The sequence below is a fragment of the Adelges cooleyi genome, unplaced genomic scaffold (genome assembly GCF_023614345.1).
Source record: "Adelges cooleyi isolate 19-005CV unplaced genomic scaffold, UGA_ACOO_1.1 ACOO_flye_CR_arks_rails_tigmint_CR_PRNA_38, whole genome shotgun sequence".
NCBI classification, from domain to species: domain Eukaryota; kingdom Metazoa; phylum Arthropoda; class Insecta; order Hemiptera; family Adelgidae; genus Adelges; species Adelges cooleyi.
In genome coordinates this window covers 572,397-588,326 of record NW_026096056.1, presented here as the reverse complement: position 1 = coordinate 588,326, position 15,930 = coordinate 572,397, and the positions used below count along the sequence as shown (strand labels likewise).

The 15,930-nt window shown below is 34.3% G+C and overlaps 1 protein-coding gene across 1 annotated transcript; it reads left to right on the top strand.

Moving 5' to 3' along the window:
• The first annotated feature begins 443 nt into the window (after window positions 1-443).
• Window positions 444-6,752, top strand: LOC126841285 (zinc finger protein 668-like). Its single transcript, XM_050577654.1, has 2 exons — window positions 444-818; window positions 3,780-6,752. The coding sequence occupies exons 1-2, from the start codon at window positions 731-733 to the stop codon at window positions 5,735-5,737; spliced, it is 2,046 nt and encodes a 681-aa protein (XP_050433611.1). The 5' UTR covers window positions 444-730; the 3' UTR covers window positions 5,738-6,752.
• Window positions 6,753-15,930: the final 9,178 nt, after the last annotated feature.

Here is a 15,930-nt window from a genome sequence, read left to right as displayed (position 1 = left end):
AGTTATTATCCCACGTGCGCGTCGTCCGGCGATCGGTCGGTCGGTCGGTCGGCCTCGTTCGAATCCAGTCGACGGGTGTGTTTTCTTATCGGCGCTCGCGCACGCACGCACGCACGCACTCACGCACGTACGTACGCACCGCCGCGACCGCCGCCGCCGCCAAAGCCCGAATATTATTATTTCGGGGGGAGACCCCCACGTATATAACACCGTGTGCTCTGCATCACACTGTATATCTATATATATATACCTCCACTACGCACCACGCATAGAGGAGGACGGACAGAGCGGTGCCGCCGCCGCCGCCGCCGCTAGGTTCACGCACACTCACTGAACGCACCGCGAGTTACACGTGCCGCCGGAAAACCGAGAGAGGACACCGCGGAACGCTACGACCGCTGCCGCCGCAGCCGCAGTCAGTCAGTAGGCTGTTGACTGTTGTTGGTCGCTTTCCCCGTTTTCAAAATTCAAAATTCAAAAAAACCCAAATTCTAGTTGTTTATACTCGCGTCGGATTATTATTATTATTAATTTTTTTTTTTTTTTTAACCGCGTGTCCGCCGCCATCCGGTAGTCGTCGTTTTCGGGTTTTAAGTTTCGGAAATTTTTATTATTATTATTATTTTTTTTTTTCAAACTATTTAAAAAATAATTTTTTAATTCGCACCTCCCCGTCCCCCGGCCGCCCGCCCCCGTTCCCGCCTGTGAATGGAACGCGCGCCTCGCGACGATGGCACAGCTCTGGGATAAAACGCAAAAACAGTGGATTAAGAATTTCTGGCTGAACCTGAAGAGTTCCAGCGCCAAAGAAGACAAGGGTAAGCGGCGGGGCAGTACCGTTTTTAAAAAAAAAACTATTTTTTAATGTTATTTTGGGCCGGGATGCGGATTTACAGAAGAAGAAAAAAATAATTAAAAAAAAAAAAAACAATTTTGTGGTCTCTAAACGACCGGTTTTTGCGCGCACGATTATTTTTATTTATTAGTTTTCTTACATAAAAAAAAAAAAATTTTTGGGGGGGCTTTTACGCTTTGGAGAGTCAAAAATTCTTATACATGTATATTATTATACTTATATCGTTGTACTTGCCGGTGCCGGTGACTTGAACGTGATTGCAACGACCGTCGTCGTAGAGACTATTATTATTATATTGTAGTAGTGTATAACGATATAATATATTATTACCGCAATTAATATAACACATATATATATATATATATCCACCCATTCGACCGAATGACTGACTTGGCACCGTTGTTGTTTTTGGCGTCTCCAAGTCAGGTAGGACCGGTTCACAAACGTCTTAAACTTGAGCCGTTGAAAAATGTAATAAAAAAAAACTTAATAAAGTGTAACGCCTTAAACTTGCGGTTTTTATTTTTTTCATTTTCAACCGTTAATATAAAAGTTTATATATATATATATATGTGTTGTTGATTTGTGTACAGAGAAATAATTTTGAAAAATAATCTGTGTGTTTGGTGTGTCTTGGGCATTTTGTCTCTCGGGATAAGATCACGGACTAGGAGGATGAGAAAGAGGAGAAGAAGTAGGAGAAGGGGAAGGGGAGGATGAGCAACGTTGTTTCTCGCTGTGTGTGTGTTGTTTTAAGGAGACCTATCCGGGCGCTGGCGAGAAACAAAACAAAACGGAGAGTATAATAATAATAATAATAATCGTCGAGAAAGCGACGGTCGAGAAACTACCACCGCAGCCCCGTACTTACGCTGGAATTTTCCCCGGCAACCCCCCCTTGGCCGCCGTCTTGTCGTTTTTTACATTATATATCATTTTTTTTTTTACAATTTTCAACTGGACACACACAAAACCGTGTGTCGGCCGCGCGCCGAACGGGTTAAAATTATATTATAATAACAATAATAATCTCTGGCTTTTGTCGTCTTGTCGCTGCTGCTGTCGTTTTTACAATATTATTGTTCGTAAACACTCCCCTTATCCACCCCCCCAGGCCCCCCTAGGTCCTGATAATAATTAAATCTCGTTTGCCGCTCTCGAGCGTGCACAAACGGTGGTAGTAGTAAAGGCACCTACCCTACCCCTCGCCCTTCTAGAGTTATTGTAAAACGGCGTTCGTATTCAATATTGTGTGTGGCATATTTTTTTAATATAAAACATAGTTAATATATTGTAAGCAGGTTCGTGTAAAAAAAAACGGTTTGCCATCTTGCCGGCATCGGACGGCGCACCGTGTAGGCAATTCACGGTCATCGGTGCGTCGAGTGCGGATTGGCGTATTTTTTTGGTTTTTGGTTTTTCTGTTTCTCAAAAGAGACCCCCCCCCCGTTTTGGATAACACGCCGAAGTTAACGCGGAGAGTGTGTGCGCAAAACCGTCTGCAGCGCATTAACTTAATTAATCGGCGTGACATATTTCCAGGCCGGGCGATCGTACTTGACTTGCTTAATGTACTTACTTAATGTACTTACACTACTTGTGCGCTCGGTCGTTTTTTAATTTATCAAATGGACGACGCGCGGCTGTGTTGTGTCGTCATCGGATACAAAACAAACGACGGTGATTTTTTTCCACCTTGTGTGACACACATAGGACGATGATGGGTTTTCCCGGTAATAACGACTCGATGCGGGACGACCTTGTCCCGCCCCCCCCCCCCCCGGCATATAGGGGTGGTGTTTTCGCTCGTCCCGTTGTAAACAACATATGTTACATACAAAACCACCCTACGCCTAGCTGCCGAAAACCTTTTTGGGGCTTTTGTTTTTGGGGCTTTTACCGCGACGCTCTCTACTTGTGTACTGAAGTTGACGTTAAAATCTCCACTGATTAACCACCGCAGAGAATGTGAGAATGGTTATTTTGTCAAAATATCCGACCACTCTCGTCTGTGCACGGCAAAAGTGTAGAAAACGAGCATCTCACAGCACTGCGTCACGCACTTGTCCGTGCTTTTAATTTACACTTGTATTAAGTACAATTGTGTACACCAATTATATTCGACGAAAACATTTTAATTGTTTCGTTACGGCCTAAATGTATTTTTTTTTCTAACTTTGTAATCTATTTGTATTTATTTTTTATTAAACAATTACCCGTTCAATTTAAGTCACGATCCTATAATGTATAAAATATCATACTGAGTGTAGTTCTGATTTTCTATTCTATTCTACTTGTTCGTTTTACTTAACCTTTTACTTGTATAAAACAAATTTTCTTGTACAATACAACTATTATAATATTATCATTTTTACATTGTAATAACAATAAAATGATTCGATAAAAACAACTTAACCCTTGCCGCGTTAGGCGATGACAATATTACATTAATATTGTATTGAAACAAATTTTAGCCCGTTTTATGAGAAATCTGCCAAAACTGGTTCAGCGTGTGTGTGTTTTTTCTAGTATATTACTTTACATTGTCATTTCTTCGCAAGCTGTCACAAATTAATCACATCTGTGTCACATCAATCATATTTGTGTTGTTTCCGTCAAGGCAATGTACAGATTGGCGAGGCATTGTCCGAAACGTTTACTTCCGTTTACCGGTCAAATTCACCTCCGTCAGTTCTACTTCCGTTACCCATTTCCGGTATTTGCACAAATTTACTCCTACCCAAAAAAACCGCGCGTTAAGATGTTTACACATCAATGGGCCGCCTTCAATGTGTAATAGTATTACATGTTTTTTATATTGTACTTAGAAGAGACGCTTTTTTTGTTTTTGCACTACCAAATCTGGTCAAAGGTGGTAACGATTATTATTAACCTCTTGTCGGTTTTTGGTTTATGTTCACAGACAGCGTATTGGGGCATGTGTCAGAAATGGTGGAGCTCATCAATGGAGAAATGCCGATATTGAGCGCCACCGGCGGATCGGCAGACTTGGCTCGCGTAGGCATCGACTGTACCATCAGCCCGTTGAAACCGTCGACTTCCACGTCGGCGGCGTCGTCGTCGTCGTCGGCTGCGCAACAACAGCAGGCGGCCGCCGGGTCCGAACGGCCGTGCGTCGACGGTGGCGGCGGCGGCAACGCGGCGTCGGTAAAGCGCGTCGTGTGCAGTCCCGACTTGCCCGTGTTCACCATCACGCCCGTGGTCGAGGAAGCGGTGATCGACTCGTCGACAGGAGGAGTAGGAGGAGGTACCGCCGGCGGCATGGTGACGGCGTCCGCGACGTCGGCGGCCGACAAGTCCGCGGCGGCGGCGGCGGCGGTGGTGGCGTCGTTGCAGTGCAACGTGTGCCACAAGGTATTCGTGCAGAAGACCGCGTTCCAGAACCACCTGCGATCTCACGTCAAAGACGCGGCCGTCGAGGGCCCGTTCCAGTGCAACTATTGCAGCAAGTCGTTCTCGGTGCCGGCCCGGCTCACCCGGCACTACCGCACGCACACCGGCGAAAAACCGTATAAGTGCGAGTACTGCGACAAACCGTTTTCGGTCAAGGAGAACCTGAGCGTGCACCGGCGCATCCACACCAAGGAGCGGCCGTACAAGTGCGACGTGTGCGACCGCGCGTTCGAGCACAGCGGCAAGCTGCACCGGCACATGCGGATACACACGGGCGAACGGCCGCACAAGTGCACGTTCTGCGACAAGACGTTCATACAGAGCGGTCAGCTGGTCATACACATCCGCACGCACACCGGCGAAAAACCGTACGTGTGCAAGACGTGCGACAAGGGGTTCACGTGTTCCAAACAGCTCAAGGTGCACACGCGCACGCACACCGGCGAAAAACCGTACTCGTGCGACATATGCGGCAAGTCGTTCGGCTACAACCACGTGCTCAAGCTGCATCAGGTGTCGCACTACGGCGAAAAGGTGTACAAGTGCACCATATGCAACGACACGTTCACGTCCAAGAAGACCCTGGAGAACCACATCAAGAGCCATTCGGAAAACGGTGCCAACCAAACGGCCGCCGTCAGCCCAAACACGTTGCGCGCCGGTTCGGACGCGGGCGAGACGTCGTCGTCGTCGTACGGCGGCAGCGACAAGGAGAACAAGCTGTCGCTGCTGGACGACATCGACGGTGGCCGCCTGCTGTTGTCTCCGCCGGCCGCCGCGGCCTCCGCGACATCTCCCGCGGCCGCCGCCGCGGGTACCGCCGCGTCCATCGCCGTCACCGAACTCGAGAACGCCCGTGCGTCGTCAGCGGCTTCGCCGTCGTCCGCCGCCGCCGCCACCGCCGCTTACGACGACCGCCGGCCGGACCAGCGGCGCCGCGGCAACGACGTGGACACCGAACTGACCAAGCTGTGCCAGTACCTGTACCCGCGGTTGCCCGGTCCCAACGGGGCGTACAACGCGACCACCGTGACGACGGCCAACGCGAACGCGGCAAACCTCAACGCCGCCGCCGCCGTCCAGTACGGTTACGACGACGGACAGGCCGATTACTGCGACCAGCCGAGCCCGGCCAGCAGCTCGTGCTCGATGACGCTCACCATGGACGAGTCGTCGCCGCCCTCGTCGTTGCCGTCGCCGCCGCCCGCCGCACCCATCCACGGCGTCCACCAACTGCCGCCCGTCGTCGTCCAACACCCGCACTACGTTTACTTGTCCGCCGACCACCATCACCACCACCACCACGTGCCATCGGTGGTGGCCGTGGCGGCCGACGACCGCGGACACCTGAGCCTGCCGCCGCGCAAACGTTCCAAGATGATACTGAAGTCGATGGAGACAGCCAAGAAGGAGGCCCAGTGCAGATACAGTTCGGTCATACATTACGCCAACAAAACTACAATGTAATACCTCATTTTGACTTTTTTTTTTTTTTGTTTTTACTTTTATTTCGATATCTTTACCCATCTTAAGTAGTCAAAGTACGATATTATTATTATTATTACCATGTAATAATAGTATTTTTTAATTATTTATTTGTTAGCGATTAAAACAAAAAAAACATTCTTTTTTTTTTAGTATCTGTGATAAAAAAAAAAAATAACAAAAAAACCCTTAAGGTGATTTTTTTTTTTTGCGTTTCATTTACCAAAACCGAATAATTGAGAGGAGATATTCTAGAGGTTATTATATTTTTTTTCTTGGGAATTTGTGGGGGGTTTATCGTTTTTTTTTTCTTCAACAGATACTATATTATTATTATTATTATACATCATTATTTATTTTAGTATAATATCTAGAATTCGCGCCCCACGTTTAGTAATATGTAATAACAATGATAATATGATTGTACACAAGTAGAACAAGCCGCCTGGTGTACTTCATCTCTCATTCACACAATGGGAACGGGGAAAAAACGAATTACGCTGTTTTTTTTATTAATTATAATTTTATTTTATTTTTTTTAGATAAATATGAAATCTTATACGGGTACTTTATATATAGTAAATAACAATTAAGCCCCTCCCCCCCCAACCCCGTTAACTACTGCAGTGCTGTCCGTTTGTGCTAAGCCGAAGGAACAAACACACCCCTAAGGACCATATTGAGAAAATAGGCCTAAAACATCATATACCTTTTTTTTTTTTTTTTTTTAAATAATCACACTTACATTACAACAATTAGTGTGTGTGTCCGCGTGTACTTGAAATAAGAGTTGGAATTTGATACAATTTGTGTATAGGTAATAATAATATAACAATAATGGCAAGAGCGACGCGCGCTTAAGCATATTTTTGAAGAAAAAAAAATCAAAAAAATCGACTTATACTTACGAATTCGTATAAAACAATAATGTTGTATTATTAAAAAAAATATATTATAATTATTCTAAAAAAAAAAAAAAAATAAAACCAAACAAAAACTCGTGGAAATCATCTACCTCATTTATGTATGCCTTGTATATTTAACGGTTAAGCATAATATATTATAATATTATTAATTAATTAATTATAATACTACCACCTAATATATACACATTATACATACATATTATAATATATAACCCTTGCCTGTGTAATTAGATTTAAATTTTAAAAACGATAACAAAAACAACGTGAAAACAGTACAAATGTAAATCCAAAGGTGGCGTCGACTTATATATGTACTCTTCGGTCGACCCGCCGAGGACCAAATATATATATATTTAATTATTATTATATGTATTAATTATTTATTTTTTAAATTTAATTTAAAGAAATAATAATTATAATATTGTGTTTACAAAAAGCTTAGTGTGTAGATATATATATATATATATATATATATATAGGTTTGATAACGTGTGTTCAACGCTCATTTGTTGTATCTAAATAATAATATTATTACTTCTTGTTTTTTTAAAATTAATTAATTAATAGTGAAAAATACTTTTTTTATCCAATCGGTCAAAATCAATTACATACATTTTTCCTTATTATTATTATTATTATTTTATTGTTTTAAGAATATTTAATTATTTTTTAATTATTATTATTATTATTATATTTATATATACGTGTAAATATAATATTGACTGTCTTCGTCGTATGTGTATTATATGTATTTATATATAATATATATATATATATATGTAATACCGTACGGACGTTAATAAAATGTACTGATTTTGGATCTCTTTAAATATCTGTATTGTACAAAGAAAAAAAATTAATAAAATAAAAACTCAATTAAAAAACCAACATAATATTAATTTATATAGGAACGCATTGATATTTTATATTTATATATATTATATTGTATTCTCTAAAAACGGTATGATACTATATTATATGATACGATTTTGTTAAATTAAGGAGATTTATAAGAAGAAAAAAAAATTGAATAATGATATATTTTGCATTTTCAATGTTCCTAAAATATTATGAAATCGTTGTTAATTAGTAAAAACCGTTTTTAATGGCTTAAAAAAAATAATAACAATAATTATACCTATATCTACCTCGAAAACAATAATGATTTTAATAACGATAATGATGATAAATAATATTATAATATATATTGAATTAGAACAATTACATGTTGGTATTTTGTTATTATTGTTTTTAAATTTCTTTTATTAATTTTTTTTTTTTTTTTGTATGACTATAATTTAATATATACATAATTAATTATAAATAATATTCTAGTAAAATGTATTGTAAATTTTCATTTTTTTTTTTTAAACTAATTAACATAATTCTTTTTTTTTAAACTCTTTTCTTTACGCCAAAACATCTAATAAACAATCTTGTTTTTTATTTCTATAATCAATACAACTACTACCTATATATTTATATATATACGGTATATATATACTATTTATAATCAAATCTTATATTCGAATTGTGTGTTGTATAGACTTCTTGCTAGGAAAAAATACGGGTAAAACATTTTTTTTTTTTAACTGACCAATAAAAAAATATTTAGAAAAATATAAATCATATTAAGTTTTACCAAAAATGTTGTTATATTATATTATAATAAAAGCCTTGTCGCGTTTCTTATTATAATTTATATAGGCAATTATAAATATACAATTCTTAACGTAGGATTCTGTCGGCCATGAGCTAAAGGTGGTGAAACTTGAGTGTTTTATAAAATTCAAATTGTTGTATTAAATTGAAAAAAAAAAACAATATCATTTTTTCAATATTATGATGTTTTTTTTTTTTTTGACGGCGGTCATCTTTCAATTAGGTATATTATTTTATACAAACCGTCGGCCCAGTCTACTATAATAATATACTTATGTTTTGTGTATACTTGTGATGTTTTGTAGATGTTGTAATAATAATATATAAGTAGAAAAATAATATAAACTAATATGATATTATATTATCACTCGCTCCCAAAAAAAAAAAACGACTGTCTTTTCCGAATATATACATATAAATAATATATTGTTTGTCAATTTTTTTTTTAAAAACAATAACATAATTATTTTACTTATTATTACTAGATAAATAAAATGCGTCTATATGCAGGATTATATTATTATTATTATTATTATATCAAATACTCTCTCGTTTAGTATATAGGTATTTAAAAAAAACATTAAAATTAATTTCTATACTTCTTCTTTTACTTTTTCTGTAGGAATAATTGATTGTAGTAATTTTGATTATAATATATACATACATGTATACATAAAGTATTCATTATCATTAATATATATATACATATATAATCGTGTTATTATATTATTATAAACACACACACACACGATATGTATTTATCATAATGTAATTTTTTTTTTTTGTCTTGGAATTGTGAATTTTGTATTTTGCTCAGGCAAATTTTTATTCGATAATAAAATATAACCGCATACCTACCTCATACATTTTGTGTACGTTCGTTGATGTCCCCACAACCGCGTTTTGTCGTCCTAAAAGTCCAAAAATAACGGTAATAATAATAATATAAAGGTAAAATATTACTATAGTATTGTTACACACAATGAACGCCATTTGCCAAATAGGAGAAGACAAGTTTAGTGGCGAAGAACACACAAAGAGTGTTGCAAGTAACAGTAATAATTGTTTTGTATATTATTTAATAAAAATTAATAATTTCACAAGACAATATAACACACTCTTAAACAATGTTACTTTATTAACATTTTAGTAAATTATTACAAACACAAAACCATATTATTATGGCATAGTATTAAAAAGTGGAGACACGCACAACCTAATACAATATATTATATTATCAACTACAGTGTTGCCAACAGTGTACTGTAAACAATAATTATTATACTACGCCTAGTTTGGTTCTAACATTTTTGGTGGCAATACTTAATATCAAATTGGTGACTAAAACAGCTATGAAAAATTCCATCAAGTCAAAAACACCAAAACGCAGTTATCTAACCGTTCAATGGCCAATTTTGTTTTAAAAAAGGATAACATAATTTTTCTATACAGCTTATCAGGAATGTGGATGAAAATTAGTAAAAATGTTTATAAATATATTATATTATCTAAAAAAAAATAACATCTGGTAGATAGTAATTTCTTTATTTAAAATGTATTTTTTCTAACTATTATATTTAAAAAAAAAATTGGAATAAAATTCTGTAATAAACTAGTTAATGTTAACGGTTTATTGAAAAGCTCTACAAAAAAAAAATAATTTTAATTAAAATAATGACTAATACGGATTTTTAGGTAAGAAAAATATGATTTTCTTTCTGTAAAACCTGGAAGAATAAGGACATTTTCAAATCCATAACTGTATCAAAAAAATAAAAACTAGATAGTACTATTTTTTTTACATATTATATATATGTACAACTCTGTCAATCTTTAGACGAAAACTAAGAGGATATTCCTAAAAACCAGAAGGAAGAGAGACGACATATATTCTTATTCCTTCAAAATCGGTAAAACGTTATCTTAAAGACATAGTTTTGATATTTATTAATAACGTCTAAATAAGTATAAATAGTGTGAGGTTTAATTGCAAAAGTTGTACATGTGTTTTTATTAGTGTCTTTGTATATACTTCCGAGTAAAATATAATGTTTGTAAGAACTTGTTCACCTTAAAAAAAATAAACTTGTAAATAATCAACTTTTTCTCAGCACTTTATTGTTGATAAATACATTATTTTTTCTCTATACAAAACTTTTTTTTATTTTAATAATAAACAAATATAGATATACAAATAGGTATTCTGAAAAACTCTTGGAATAAAATTATTCGGTCCATTTGAAACGTTCCAAGTTTTATAAGGGACCTAAAATTAAAATTATTCCATATAAAACACCATTGGTTTGGTAGGTTAATGCGGAATAAAAATATAATATAAACGATGAGGGAAAACAAAATATTATATTGACATTTTTATAATACAGCTTTTCCTCGAATAATGAACAGACCGTTTTGGGTTGCCAGTTCAAAACCCTCGTGGAGGACATTGATTTAGTTTTATAATAATTATTATTATATCGAGATATGGGAAGTTTGTATACTCGGAATTTTCAAAAAAAAAAAATAAATATAAGCAAGACCATTTTTTTTTGTGAGTTTATAATTTTATAGTGTTGAGCACGTGACAAACGCTGTCAACATTAAAAAAACATAATCGTTTTAATTCTATGAAGCCAAATCCCTCAAAAACAAAAAAAAAAAATAATAAAGATAAAAATTTCAAATAAAATAATATTGTGTAGTTTATAAAACATTATTAAAATAATATAGTAAATTGGCCGGAGGTAGAATTGTGCACTGCGGTGCCATTTTGGGCAAAGTTGATATTAAAATTCAAATTTTGTACAATTTTATTGTAATTCTAAATTATTGTTTTATTGCCTACAGAAATGGCCCAGCTCGGTGTGTAAGAAAACGTGTTAAACCATACTATTTTATAATATGTAGATAGCTTACAAAATATTATTGCATAGTGTATGGCAAGGTAGGGACCACTTAAGCGGCAATTGAAATATCTTTGGAACTAAAAGTTGAGAAATTTCGTTATTTCTTCAAATCCAACTATAAACTTGTTAGATATCATGTATATAAGTTACAGATTTTTAAAATTGAGTGAAATATAAGTTTTAAAAAAATTGCAAACGACCGCCATTACCCCATCATTTTTGTTTGGTATTACCCCTCTCAGTCTTTTTTTTTTTTAATTACATGTATTTACATAAAAGCCATATTATTTATGGCATATTGTGAGCATATAACTTTAATCCTTGTAAGTTTTTGATATAATTGAAACACAGAAAAAAATCCTTACCTTGAGATGATTTTCACTGTGATAACAAAATTGATAATTATTTTTTGGTGGAAAAAAAGTTGTTCACCGTTTTGAAACATCTGGTAACAAGTTTTGGTAACAGCGGTTACCAAAACTTTTTTTGGGGAAACCCCAATCCTTGGTTTGTACGCATAACATTTTAATAATGTATGCATACTCTGTTTGAATTTTTTTAATGTTTTTCCAGACCGGACTGGGTTAAATTATTCAAATTTCGCGACATTATTAAAACACTTTTTTCCGTTTTCTTTTAATTACCATACCGCGCAGAAGGAGCCTTGCGAAAACAGTTACACTTACCGACTTAAGACTTCCAAGCATTCTATGTGTAAATAATATGGCGTTTTGTTGACAGTAAGTATTCAGGTTGATACTTTGAAAATAGGGAACAATAAGGTTTATGAGTAAATTATTCATTGAATATTTATTAGACATTTTACACTGGCTGCACTATACCAATATCGGTATTAAACAACTTCTTTGAAGGTGTCAAGTCCACCACTAAGCATCTTCGGAAGTTTGCTTGAATTGATTATTCCAATGCTGCAATTTCAATGGCATCTATCACAGGCGTTTCCGTATGATAATTATTACAGTCGGTATGTATTTAATAATGCACTTTTCCAGTAAGATCCCATTTGGTCCATAAATATTATACTTAACCAAAATCCTCCACGAGCAAGTGACACACATAGTGTTAAGTTTGGTGATCAATTAGATTCCATTGACTAAGGCCAATGACTCACACCATTAATTGGCACTTGCTCTATATTATATTTACAACACACAAACTCTATTAACTCTGAACTTTACAATTCAGTACACCACCGTAGGTATAGGGCCTATAGAGCGGATCCGGATAAAATCATTAAGAACAATATACATGGATGTGGGCCTACCAGTTGTGTAATATAATATCTGACAATTGATATAAATGTATAATAGCACAGGATACAATAGGACATGTATAGGTAGTTAAGTATGTTATACAAATGGGGATAGGGACACAATTAGGTATTTGAATACTACTAATTCAAGCATAGAAAGCTTTAAGTTTGACGGGCGAACCGTGTTACAACTAACCGTCCAATTATAATAATTTGTCATACCGTTTGTAATTGAATCTGAACGGTTTGAATCACAGCAAATATGTTAGTTTATTAAAATCCATTGCTTGTGAAACATTTCCAGTTAATTCTTAGTCTAGTTTTGAATACAGTAAAAAAAATATGTACAAAATATTCAAATTTTTCAAATAGATTTTAGCAAATTATTGAACGCGTTGATAATACCAGAAAACTGTGGTTTTAACAACTTTGGAGGCGATTACCGATTAAAGAAAATAATTCCCAATCTTATGGTAGAAAAATATAATAAGACAGAAATATTATTCACCTTTTAGCAGTAATTTTATAAGAGACATGAGTTTGGGAATCTTACTTGTTTTAGACAATAATTGAGTGCGATACACATGAAAATGCACTTAATAAAAAGGGCTAAAATATTGACACAGCCATTATATTATATATATATATATATATATTACTTTTTTAGTGTATAAAATAATTTATACACTAAAAATGATGTTATTTAATTGACGTTGGACCAACCGAGTTGTGTGTTAACGTTAATGTTTTTAAGTACTTAGTGAAATTTAATAAACATCTAAACGAGGACATTTTCGTTTTCAGTAATAATTCTATTATTTACCAAGATTTTACCCGGATGGAAAAACGATGGTAATTGTTATAACGAGACAAGACTGGTGCGACGCCCAAAAGATGACACGGTATTTATGATTTTATTGTAAAATTTATTTCATTGGTTATTAATTATAAGTAAGTGAACGAGTTGACAATAAAACGTTGCCGGTCAAATGCAACCCGACTTATACCTAAGTGCTTTATGTTAGCAGACCAGAGCGCCGGATTTACTCTTTTTAAGTGCGTTTAATTTGCTACAAACCCCAAGCAAAGCACTTTGTGCTCATCACAACATAGATAGTAATTGAAAGCGACTTCCTCTGCCCTGTGTAATATTTTGGCCGCTTGATAGTTTATTCCTTGTCAGTTTCTGTTAGTATTTTCCTACCGTTTTAATAGGTGTAAAATATTGAACACTTTCAAGTTGATAAGGTTGTACGCGCAGAGACGGGAAAAACGCTTAACTTTTGATATTTTAATTATGAATACAATATAAAATATTAGTAAGTATATTTCAAAATTATATCCGTGCAACATTTTTGTTTGTTAAAATATAATAGACAAATGATAAAAAAAAATCACTGTGAACAAAACTGAAAACACTTGACGGGCATACCTGTAATTTTCCAAAACAAATTCGTTAAGCCCCTTGAGATACCTGGAAAATAAACCATACCAATTCTTATAATGTTTTCATCATCTCTTCTATTAAGCTTGTTGGCTACCCAACTTGGCCATACCCATTGAATTTAGCTATTTCAATTATTGTTAAATTAAGTTCTCTATCAAAACAATATTTTTAACATAGGAATATTGACTAAGAATACACTATTAAATGCTGCCATTTTATAAGTTGCCGCCAACAGTGATTTGAATTTTTGAGAATGCACTTAAAAGTGTGCGTTTTCTTGCGATAAATCTCAAAAAACCCTAAATTATTGTCCATTCTTTTAATTTAGTGAATTTGGCAAGTTTCTATAGATTTCCTAGTATAATCTAGTTAAGTATAATGAGAATATACCTTTAAGAAAAACATTCACATTGAAATCTTTATTATCACTTTAGCTAAAATATATATAAAAAATAGATGAATATATAAAATGCATCTACATATTAACATTAAGTTCCTGGGAAAAAAATGACTCAAGAGGATTGAAAGCGTACGATTTTTAAGGCGTTTTATATAGGCAATATTTAAAAACGAAGAGTGGTTTTTGATAAATTTCGATCATGTCAATTTATTTTGCTCGTTAGTTTTTCAATTTCAAGGTATACATTTTTTACTGCGAGCAATTGCTATTTTGTTTTTACAAGAAACCAATTTATAATACCTAAAAGCTTGCTTTAGCCTAGCATTTTAGTTCTAAAAAAATATTTAAGTGGACTTTTAAATAACTGTTTAGTTTACTTAAAAAAGCAAACCAATATTGGAAATATTGAAAATTGGTGAAATTTAAATAGGATTACAATATATTTTATTTTAATAGAATTATTAAAAAAATCGGTTACCACAATAACCTAGAAAAAAGGCTCATTAACAGCTTGAGTAGTTTTACAAAATTCAAATTGGACGATTTAAGTAGACATAATTTTGTCAGGCTTTTAGATCTAAAAACTGACCACTTTCAATAAAAAAAATTAAAAAGAACAGTTTTTCAAACTTAACCATAACTTTTGGAAAAAACTCACCCGAATTTTGCAGAACCGTATAATCGGTTTTCTTATTTCAATAAAAATATGTGCAATACAAAGCAATTTATTTTTATCATTAGTATATAATATATTAAATTAAATATATACAATGACCAAAACGATTATGTTGTAGTCTAAAAGTGCCCAAATTAAAAAATAAAAATACATTTTATAAAAATAATTTGAAATAAGAAAAAAAAACAATTCTGAAAACCATTTTAAACATAAAATATGAATACATAAATACGTGTGCGTAAAATAGTTGTCTCGATTAATAATTGTCCGTTGCTAGTTATAAGCTAATTTTCTGTAAAATACGTACTATGCCGACATCGGTTAAAACAAATATAATAACATTACGTTAATATTATGTTCTATTAATTTAATACATTTTTTTATTAATTACATTACACATACTGACAAAAATTTTAAGTTTTCATATTACAGTTGCCGTGTCCTTTAGAACGATATTCATTAACAAATCGGCATTAAACAAAATTATTATAATAAATTATGAAACGGCAATTATATAAAAAAATGTATTAAATAAAAAATAGTTTTAAACGTTATTTGTATAAAAAATAACAAATCACAAGTTACGTGATGGCAACGCCAAGTTTTGAAAAACTTTATAAAGCAGTTCTACAATGTAAGTTCTGTACAATGAGTAAGGACAATATGGTGGGAGCAAATATTTGTATTTAACAAAAAAAAAAAAAGGTGCTCTAAAAAAAAACTTATCGAGTCATAGGTATTATACATTTGTGAAACACAAAAGATAATAATAATAACAATAAAATCAAACAAAGCTCTCGTGCATTTATTGAGAAATTAAATCCTAAATAACTATTATTTATGTTAATAAAATAAAACAAAATTGTTTGATAATTTGTCGCAAAT